At 33.8% G+C, this 11,440-nt stretch overlaps 1 protein-coding gene across 1 annotated transcript; it reads left to right on the top strand.

The window, feature by feature from the left end:
- Window positions 1-681: 681 nt before the first annotated feature.
- On the top strand, window positions 682-11,202 carry LOC143567195 (uncharacterized). The gene is made up of 15 exons (XM_077053663.1): window positions 682-754; window positions 1,855-1,934; window positions 2,224-2,341; window positions 2,891-3,069; window positions 4,457-4,539; window positions 4,642-4,826; window positions 5,766-5,827; window positions 6,763-6,865; window positions 6,954-7,076; window positions 7,190-7,309; window positions 7,396-7,516; window positions 8,579-8,735; window positions 9,071-9,143; window positions 10,595-10,722; window positions 10,814-11,202. The coding sequence occupies exons 1-15, from the start codon at window positions 682-684 to the stop codon at window positions 10,934-10,936; spliced, it is 1,728 nt and encodes a 575-aa protein (XP_076909778.1). The 3' UTR covers window positions 10,937-11,202.
- The last annotated feature ends 238 nt before the right edge of the window (window positions 11,203-11,440 follow it).

Below are 11,440 nucleotides of genomic sequence, written 5' to 3'. Positions count from 1 at the left end.
AGATGTCCACGTAATCTGATTTTTAACAGCTGGGATCGCCACGCCAGACAAAGACTAACGGAGTCAACATCCGTTAGTCGCGGCCCGTTAAAAACAAATGCATAAGTAGTTGGTACTGCCAGCAGGCAAGTGTAAAGTTGGGATGGATATTTACCAATAGGCCATAGTTTAGATTATTTAAAACCAATTTTCCTAATAATAAATATTTCTTCAACTGTCATTAGTTTACGACTCTTTCAACAACTGCTTTAACTTTTCTTTATTTATTTATATTTTACATATTTTTAAACCGTGTATAACATTATCCGGTTTTAAGACCTACAAACGAACCAATTAAACAATCTTGATAGGATTTTGAAAAATGAAAATATCCATATTATTCACTCTTGGTCATCGATCCGAGTAAAACCGTCAACTAAGGCAACACTCACGCCAATGCACGATAACACGATGAGATAATCCCCGTTCATTTAAAAAATCCAACCAGCAAACAACACTTAGAAACTAAACTAAATAATGAGAGACATGAAAGTAGAAGAGTAGAATCTCAATCAGCAAGTAAAAGAGTAATTAGAAAGAAGATAATAATAAAAAAGTAGAAATGTTATGTAAAAATATCAGCAGCAAGTGGTGTAGAAAAGGCTAGTTCCGATGCAGCAGCACCGCAGTAACTCACACCAAATGACCACCACCGCTCTTCACCGTCGTTCCATATTTCTAGGTATCGACGTCGGCACCGGTAGCGCACGTGCAGGTCTTCTCTCTCTAACACACACACACAGATGCTTAATTTGAATATAACAGTGTTAGTTTAGGTTTACTCAATGAGTATTTCACTTATACATACTCTTCAATTACGGAAGATAATAATATGTATACACATAACTCTAGTATTTGGAAGTCAACTGAGATGTGCTTGTCTAATTATGTTCATGTCAGCTTGAAGAATTCTCTTAGAAATTGTGATACTTACTTATGAATTAGTTGACTGATGATTCTGAAAATATATGTACATATATATGTCTGTTATAGCTGAAATTCTAGGCATGAGCATCCTGCGGGTTTAGTTTTGGTGAATATTTTCTACTTTAGTCTTAAATAAATTAGGGAATATATACATGCCTGTAGCTTTGGAAGTCAACTAAGGTGTCTTTGTATTCCGAAAGTGATGTGAATTCTAAGAATTTTTTTATGGAAATTCTGATAGTTGGTTGAGAATTTTGTAGCTAAGTGTGGATTGATGGAGTGCTGATTCTGAAAATTTACGTACATACATATATGTGTATCTATATCTATATTGTGTATGTGATGTATGCATCCTACTGAGTTCAGCGTGCGTCAAAAGTCAAAACTTCCTACTGATAAACCAACTCTTGCTTATAATGTTTCTTGTTTACATTCTAATGCCATTCTATCTTCCTGTAATGGATATATGCCCACGACAGCATGAAAATAAACAAAAAGAATAAAACATCTAATTTGCAGGATTAGAAACATTGACAGATGGTATTAAGTTATCCTTTATACTACATTAAAAGTTAGAACTGTTTGGAAGATTACCCAAATATACTGTTTGCTATCCAGTATCCGCTAACAAGCAAATGTTAAGTTTAATACTCCGTATAAACATTTGCTTATCCACTAGTATCTACATTGCCCCTTAACAAGGCAAAACGTATTATGAACCAAAAGTTTAGTTATTAATCTGATGTGTTTACTGATTTGAAGAATTTTAAATTAGGATTAATAACTCACCAAAATGGGAGTGTTTTATATTTTTATTTCTAGCAAACACAAGTAATCACTCTAACATTGTTACGTATTGCAGTATTAATAATATATTGTGTGTTTCAGGCCTTTTTGATGAGGCTGGAAAACTTCTAGGCTCTGCAAGCAGCCCAATACAAATTTGGAAAGAAGGTGACTGTGTCGAGGTGATACATAATAGTTTCTTTGGTAGGAATTTAGGCCATGAAAATATCATGCTTGTGTGTTTAATAAATAATATATTCAGAGTTATAATGCTAGAAATGGTATTACATCATCACAAGACATTTTAATAATTGGACACTGGCCTAATTGTTGTCTCAAAGTGCCTAGTGTTTATTTAATGTGGATTAATTCTGCTTTACGTGCGGTGCATAAACTAGTTTAACATTGCTAATAAACTTGTTGAAAATGTCACGTTTATTTATTTTGTTTTTGAATATTTTGTAATGCCAGCAATCGTCAACTGATATCTGGCTGGCGATCTGCACTGCTGTTAAAAGAGCTTTATCTCTTTCTGATGTTGCGGGTGAAGAAGTAACCGGCATCGGTTTTGCAGCTACTTGTTCTCTTGGTTAGTTTACACTTTATACTAATTCTGTTAGCTGTGAAGTTAGTTATTACTGGTCACATTTTCAACCTATTCAGTTATGTACGGTTCACAATAAGTTTTATCTCTAATGTCTCGAACATGAACCATAGTACCATACATAACTGCATATCTCTAATGTCGCAATTTCAACCTATTCAGTTATGTATGGTTCACTTTTTGGGCACAAAGTACGGTGTGTCAGTTTGACCGACCCGACCTATTTCAACAATTTGGCCTGTCCAAAATGTACTTGTTTTGGCCCATTAGCCAACTCATGATATACTGTTTAGCGAGCAAGGAGCTGTTGGAGGAACTGAATTGGGTCAGGGGCATAATAGTCTTTTGCTGTCTTATTTAGTTTTTTTCATGCAAAAGGTGTGTCAGGTCAATCTGAGTCTCTGACACAACCCATTTATACTTATCCAAATATTTACCCGTTTTGATCCGTTACAACCTGCTCATCATGCCACATTTACCATTTACTTCATTATTTATTCTTTAATCTAATGTTCAGTTTGATTCTTTTTGTAGTTGCTGTGGATTCTGAAGGTCAACCTGTTTCAGTATCTTGGAGTGGTGATACTAGAAGAAATGTAATAGTATGGATGGATCATAGAGCTGTAAAGCAAGCTGAAAGAATAAATTCATTTAATTCACCTGTTTTACAATATTGTGGTGGTTCAATATCTCCTGAAATGCAGCCACCTAAGGTATTAAGTAGCTAAATATGATTTTACATTTCACATTTTAAATCAGATTTAAAGAATTATATGCTTCAGAATGCTTCCTCCTTTAGGATAGTGGTAAGGTTTGCCTACATATCACCCTCCCCAGACCCTACTAATGGCGTTGCTGTTAATGGGAATTATGACTGGGTATGGTTGTTGGCAGGGCCGGCTTAACTTCATTGGAGGCCTAAAACATGATAATAATTTTAGGCCTTTTTTATTAAAAAAAAATCTCGTAATTTTGTAATTTACCTTGCAGTAACTCCGTAACTGCAAAAGAACCATAAATATTCATTTGAAGTTGAAAAGTATAGGTAATATTAATTAAACAGTAGCCAAAATTATAAATCTTCATATTCAATTAAAACCAACATGTCAATAAAAAACTCTCACTTCACATTAAGAAAGACATAATAAAATAAGTAAAAATTAAAAAGAAAGATGCATATTAGAATAGATAAATAAATCCCCTGCTGGTTTTAAAAATGAGGCCTTTCAAGGGTGGAGGCCTAAGTCCACCGCCTTGGTTGCCTTGGGCTAGAGCCGGGCCTGGTTGTTGGTTGTTTTTGCCTAATTATAAGTATGTGTAATTTTTTCAATATGTAACATTTAAAATCATGTCGTTTCTCTTCTTTTATTTAAGAAAGCAAACAATTTACTCTAAGGACGCGTGAGGGTTTTATGGGCGAAGGCTTTTGTGTTTATATACTAAAGCAGGGTTTTGGCACCTATAGTAGCAACATCTAAAATGGTATAACACCATTGTTGTATGAGCAGTGTGTTACACTATTTTTTTCAAATATTATATCAAATAGTATACATGTGTGGCATGTTAAAGAGAAAAAAAAATGGCCGATTGGTATAGGGTTTTTTTTTTCTTTCAAAAATAGTGAAGTATATAAAGATTATTTGATTTAAAAAAAATGGTGGAACTAGTGGTTTTAATGAAAAATCAACACAAGGGGCAAATCTCTCTTTTACCTTTTTAGCCTTAATACATTCCAATTAATTGTAGAACTACCATCGATTTAATCTTATCTATTAAACTGATCTGATCAAAGGGCCCAGATTGTTTTTCCACATTTTTAGGTTAACATTGTTTTGTATTTGATTATGACCCACTAGATGTTTAATCATTTTAGTATTTCTATCTATATAAGGGATTAAGAGATAAAATAACCAATAAGAACATTTTTGTAAGAAAGGGAGAAATGTGTTCTGAAAATGAAGAAAAAGTCTCTTTAAGACGTGATTTAGGTTTAAATGAGGGGTAAATTGGTAATTTGATTTTTATAGTTTGTTTTATTGAATTAGGTATGAAACTGGCTATGAAAAACTGATTATTTAACACTTATTAATGCTATTGTAGCTTTTGTGGGTGAAAGAGAATCTACAAGAATCTTGGTCAATGGCTTGGAGGTGGATGGACTTGAGTGATTGGTTGTCATACAAGTAAACTATACATCTTTCTTTTCTTCAAAAATCTAAAAATACCTTTAATATTCTCATTTAGACTTTATATGTTAAGTGTTCTCTTTTTTATGTTTTTCATAGAGCAACGGGAGATGATACACGCAGTATGTGCACAACGGTTTGCAAATGGACATATTTAGGTCATGCACACATGCAACATGTTGATGAAAACAGCTCTCGGGACATGGAAGCGTGTGGATGGGATGATGACTTTTGGGAAGAGATCGGTCTACGTGACCTTGTTGATGGACATCATGCTAAAATAGGTATTTTAACGAACACAAATTAACTTTAATCCAACAAACGATTCGACGCAAACAACTAAACGAATGAGGCTTTCTTGTTCATGTTCGTGTATATTTGTTTTTCAATAAATGGTTCGCGAACATATCGAACGAACATAACTAAACATAGATACAAACTTAACTGAGCTAAAACTGATTGAAACTGAATGTGAAAAGCAATGTGTTGGTCCTGAAAAGTTACTAAAAATAGATTAAATTTAAATTGACCTAAAATTTTTAAATGAATATAGTAAAGAACTTACACAAACGTAAACTAATGAACATAAATGAATGCAAACGAACGTACATAAACGGATTTAAATGAATTAATCGACCCTTCACGAAGATACGGACATATATGAACGAATGAGACATGTGCTCATGTTTCTTCGTGAAACTTAATGAATAAAATAGTTTGTTCATGTTTGTTCGTTTATAAACGAACTTCCCGTGGAACAACTCACTGAATTTTCAGTTCGTTTTCAGGTCTAGTCATATTTACAACGTAAACGAACAAACTTAAAAAAAATGTAAACTAACGAACATAAAAGAATGTAAACCAAGAATATAAAAGTGCGTTCATGAACTTGAATGAACAAACAAGAAACATGTTCAGGCTCTGATGTTTGTTCATCATTTAAATAAATGAACAAAAGTTTTTGTTCATGTTTGTTTGTTTATTAATGAACTTCCCATCGGGCAGTTCACAAACAGTTTACTGAACTTTCAGTTCGTTTACACGCCTAATAACTATGTTTTTGTTGCTTATGTTTGTATCTGATATACTTAAGAAACTTATATTAATTAATCAGTCATGTTATATAGTTTCTACAAGGGGGTGTTTGTATATAATCTGAAAGTGATTATTTGATATTTAAAAACTCTAAAATTTAAACTCATTTTTTTCTTTTTAAATGACAGGAAGAAGTGTAGCTTTTCCTGGTCATGCTCTGGGCAGTGGCCTAACATCTGAAGCTGCGAAGGCAAGAAATTTTTAATGGAGAATTCACATTGATTTCAACTGCCGTTCTATTGAGGTTCATTAATTAATAAATTAATTAATTAAGCCAACAAATCTTTTAAATTAGGGGAATATGGAACATTTTTATTTACACTTTTAAGGACTTTCAACGATGTTCTAGATTCTTTCCACTCTTATGATATGGCTACAAAATTACAAATAATAGAGAATGGAAATATAAGCGGGTATGGGTTGGGTAATGGGTCAAAACTGGTACTTTTGGGTATGGGTCTGAAAAGAGTTGGGTTGGGTTGGCGCTGATAACTTTTTGTCCATGATTATTAATATTGTTGTGTATACAACCAGTGTGCCAAATATTTTAGTTATTTTTATCATAATTTTATATATAATAAAAATTATTACAAAAATGTGTATTTAATACATTAAATAAAAAGTATATAAATAGTAGGCTCATTTACGCTCGCAAGCTTGCCCGAGCTCATAATGAAAACTCAGCAAGCTTCTTTTAAGGCTCGCACTCGTCTATTAAACAAGATTATTTTTTGGCTTGGGCTCGAGCTGAGCTCGTTTAAACTTGGCTTGCTTCGATCTTTTAACGGGCCGATCTCGAGTAGCTCATGAGCTGGCTTGGCTCGTTTACACCCTTGCTCGACATCCCATTTGACTTGTTTACATTGTTGGGCCGTGCGGGGTTATGTTCGGTCAAAAACCCACACAGATTAATTTCATTTCATGTGTGGGTCAGGGCTATCTTTTCTCGTACTTGGGTTGACCTGCACCGGCCAACCGAAGTTAGAACCCAAATTGTCAACCTCATCAAAAAACCATTTTGGGCTTCATTTGACCTACTTGACCCCTCTTAAAAGGGTCAAAATTGCCACCTGTATAAACTATGATCAGTAGTAGATATTTTTTTCCTTTTTTTTTTTTTTCCAGGAATTGGGTCTTGTAACTGGGACTCCAGTAGGAACATCACTTATTGATGCTCATGCTGGCGGCGTTGGAGTGATGGAAAGTGTGCCTGAGTCTGAAACTAATGGTTACACTTCTTCATTAAACCCATTTTATATAAATGCTTTATGTTTATTAAAATATTCTTGTTTTTTTATTATAATATGTTTTTTCAGAATCTGATGATGATGATGCTATATGCCGGCGTATGGTGTTGGTATGTGGAACTTCCACTTGTCATATGGCGGTTTCAAGGAGCAAATTGTTTATCCCAGGTGTCTGGGGACCATTTTGGTCTGGTATTTACACTTTTCATCCTTGTTACATTAGAAGTAACTTAGTAATATATATTTTAATTTTGAATTGACTTGGTGATATATATTTTAATTTAGTTTCTTTTTATTATGTTTAGCTATGGTTCCTGAGCTTTGGTTAACCGAAGGGGGTCAGAGTGCAACTGGTGCTCTTTTGGATTATATCATTGATAATCATGTTGCTTCTTCACATCTTGCAAACCGTGCTGCTTCCCAAAGTAAAAGTTGATTTTTGATTGAAATTATGACATTTCAAATAAAAAAGAAACTGTTTTATAGTTGATTATTTTTTCGTGTTTTGCAGATATATCCCTTATTCAAATGTTGAACGATTTACTAACACAAATGACGCGTGACATGGGAACTCCGTTTATTGCTGCTTTAACAGCTGATCTGCATGTTCTTCCTGATTTCCATGGTAACAGGTAAATATGGTAGTAAAACATATTACATAATAAATTAGTTATATGTACATATCTATATCTATACTATATATAAAAAGAATGGCAAGGACCTCTTAATTTTTAAGAGGTCCAATCTATAATGCAACATGTACAAGTTTCAATGCATAAAATTTAAATAAATTAGGGGTATTTTTGACTTTACACCAACCACCACTAACCGTGACTTCTAATTGTTAATTTATATTTACAATATATACCCCTTAAAACTTACAATATATACCCTTAAACTTTAGTTCATTTTGTAATATTTAGAAATGTTTACACATTTTACCCCTCATCTTTATCAAAAAATTGACAAACTTACATTATTTTTTGCTTTCTTCTATATTTTTAAATATATAATGTTCTTAAAAAAACCGAACCAACCATTACAACGTGCTTATTTTTGTCGATGTTTCTATATAAAAAAATTTCAAAACCGATTTGTAGATTATAATGTACAAGTCAATGAAGCATTAAAGTACAACTTAGATATGCAACTAAAAATCTATAAAATGTTTATAAACACTCCTCGTTCTATTTTACATTATCAACTATGAAATTATAAAACCAACCCTCCCAAAATTTTTTTCTTAGGCTAATATTTTTTTAAATAACCGGCACCATAAAAAAGATAATTTTATTTTCTTTAATTTGAGTATAATATCGCCTTACGTTTTTTTTAGTTAAAAAGTTAACATTAACATAGTGGTGTTTGCGATCCAGTTTTGATAGATTTTAAATAAATAATTAGTAGCGGGTTTTGATCATCGTAAACCGAAACACTGCCGTTAAAAATTGAAACTAAACCATTATCAACGGTATGTCATATGTGTTCCCGCTGCATCGCGCGGGCACCTGTCTAGTATATATATATATATATATATATATATATATATATATATATATATATATATATATAGACGAGCCGATCTTGAGCTTAAGAGAGCTTGAGCTCATCTCCGTTTACATATCTAATTTTAACCTGTTTTATTTTAAGTTAACTTTTTACAAAACATATCTAATATTAGGTATATGGTTTAGGTCTCCGGTTGCAGACCCAAATGCAAAAGGAATGGTTTCTGGTTTAACTCTTGATACAAGTGAAAGACAGTTGGCTCTTCAATACTTTGCCACTTTACAAGGCCTTGCGTATGGTACACGTCATATCATTGAACATTGCAATGAGCATGGGCACAAAGTAAGTGTGCTTTTCGTGTGTGTACAATGTTTGATGGTTTTTAACTTTTCATATAAATTAAAACAGTGCAAAACTAGAACGTATATGAACAGGTTAGTTTGATGGTTTTTATGTATGTAACCTACATATGTCGCATGAAGGACAAAATATTAAAAATATGAATTTTCATAAATACGAACCTTGATAATAAAAAGTTTAGTGACTTAGATATATGTTCACACAATAGTTGAGTGTTATGTAATAATACTCGCCCTATATTACATGCACGCATATTGAAACAAGACTCAGGTGGTTGTGACTGTTACCTAATATGCTATCACCAATTCATTTTGCAGATTGATACATTGTTTGCTTCGGGTGGACTTTCAAAAAATTCATTGTTCATTCAAGAGCATGCTGACATCATCGGTCTCTCTCCCTCTCCCTCTCTCTTCCTCTACACTAATACTTCATGCATACCAAGTAGAAGGGCCAATTTTGATCCATTTAATCTAAAAATGTGTCAATTATGGCCCATTTACCTAAGAATTGGTCAAGTCATGGTTGTCCCTTTACTTCCAATGAGCCAAATTGGTGCCCAAAGTGTTTGCTACTAAAATCATTTTTAAGAATTTATTTTTTAAATTGGATCTTTATTTTATAAAAGTGTAGTCATATAATCTTATTTATTACATTAATTTCTCTTTATAAATATAATACAAAAGGGACAATATAGCGATGATGGGTTGACCTCACTGGTATGTAAAATGTGGCCATTTTTACCAGTTACTCAACCCACACATTTTCCCCCAAATTAATATTATGAGATTGGAATTTAGTATGATCACAAAAGGGACAAGTGCGGAAGATGGAGGTAGCAGAAATGAGAATGCTACGTTGGATGTGTGGGCACACAAGGCTAGACCGAATAAGAAACGTTGTGTTTCGCGAGAGATTAGGGGTGGCGAACATAGCAGACAAGATAAGAGAGTGGAGATTGAGATGGTTTGGACATGTAAAGAGAAGACTGACGACGAATCCTGTTAGATCCGTAGACAACATTACTATAGAGGGGAGGAGGGGTAGAGGACGACCGAAATTGACTTGGGATGAGAGGATTAGGCATGATTTGATAGACCTAAACCTCTCCGAGGACATGGTTGAGGATAGGAATTCGTGGAGAAGTAGAATTAAAGTTAAGGATTTTTAGAGAGAATTGAATACCTTAGGGCTTAGACTTAACTTATTTAGGTCACATACCATAATGGTATTTCCCTTACATATATTATTATTATTATTATAATTATTATTAGCTTTTATATAGCTGTTAAACTGTGATCTTATTATTAATATTATTATAATTAGCAGTAGTTTTTATATAGCTGTTAAACTTTGATTTCCTTTATTTTGCTTCATACACATGTACTTAGAGCCGAGGGTCTCTCTGGAAGCCACCTCTTTATTCCTTTGGATAGAGGTACGGTGTGCCTACATCCCACCCTTCCCAGACCCTACTTATAGCTTTGCTGTCGGTGGGATTTTACTGGGTATGATTGATTGATTGATTTTTTTCTTTTCTATACATGACTACTATTTTCTTCGTTTATTTTTTCCAATTTTACTTGTAAACATGGTAGTTCATTAGTGTTAATCCTTATGGCCTGTCTCTAGAGGTGCAATTTTGACCGATTTACTTATAATAGTTCTATCCGGATCATATTTCATCTCTAAGTGGTTAACCAAATAACCATGCTGCTTGTTTCCTGATCTGTCTGACCCACCCACTTTGCCGCATTTATCTGTCGAATGATGACTAGTCATCTAGAACATTCAAAGGCCAGCACAGGTTTAACACTTATTCTCGACACATGGTGGTGCAGGTTGCCCTATAATTCTTCCTCGTGAAAGTGAGTCGGTTTTATTAGGTGCTGCTATTCTTGGTGCGGTTGCTTCAAAGAAACATCCTACTCTCAGACATGCCATGAAGGCCCTCAATGCACCTGGTCAGGTATGCATCCAAACAAGCCGACCTATATTAGTACAGGCTGGCTGGGCCATTTTAAACCGGATTTGATCATTTTTATATTTTTAAATTACAGGTAATACATCCATCAAAAGACCCGAGGGTGAAAACGTACCATGATGCTAAATACCGCATATTCAGGGACCTTTATGAACAGCAGCTCTCGCATCGATCAATAATGGCTGAAGCGTTGTCGTAAAACTCGAACACCCATCTTTGTTAATGGTTTTCTTGTGCCACTTTGCAAATTGAAAAAATGGTTTTACCATGATAGTTTCAATTGTAGTTTCCGATGGTATAACCCAATGTAATTGACACCAAGGGTATGTGAAGTTGATTGTATTTTCTCTTCTAATCGGCCAAACACAATCGACGAAAGGGCTAAGAGAGCTCATCTCGTTTCGCTCGAGCTTGAGCTCGGCTCACTTGTAAATTTTTTAAGTTTGGGGTCGGGTTGTTTGCTATTCAAAGCTTGGGTTTGGTTGGGTCGGGGTTTAGTTCATTGTCTTGTGGTCAACAATAGTGTAGATTTATAAGTATGGCTAAAGGGTTGTTTATGACATGTAGCAACTTAGGTTGAATATTTAGCGACATGCTACATAAACATTAAACAAGAAACATCTATCAGGTTGTTTTTTTCCTAAACATTTTAATAAAACGTAACCAATTTTTAGAAAACATTACTGTAATATTTTTTATTTCA

Source organism: Bidens hawaiensis, unplaced genomic scaffold (genome assembly GCF_021521415.1).
Source record: "Bidens hawaiensis isolate Kalapana, Puna unplaced genomic scaffold, B.hawaiensis_p1.1 tig00023233_1, whole genome shotgun sequence".
Taxonomy (NCBI): Eukaryota; Viridiplantae; Streptophyta; class Magnoliopsida; order Asterales; family Asteraceae; genus Bidens; species Bidens hawaiensis.
Note: the sequence above shows the minus strand (reverse complement) of the source record. Positions and strands in the feature narration are given on the sequence as shown.

Bases quoted from the DNA above. Each gene is read 5' to 3' on its own strand.
- LOC143567195 (XM_077053663.1), top strand. From the start codon at position 682: ATGACCACCACCGCTCTTCACCGTCGTTCCATATTTCTAGGTATCGAC. The intron at 3,070-4,456 runs GTATTAAGTAGC...ATGCTATTGTAG, and splicing joins CTGAAATGCAGCCACCTAAG to CTTTTGTGGGTGAAAGAGAA. The intron at 4,827-5,765 runs GTATTTTAACGA...TTTAAATGACAG, and splicing joins TGGACATCATGCTAAAATAG to GAAGAAGTGTAGCTTTTCCT.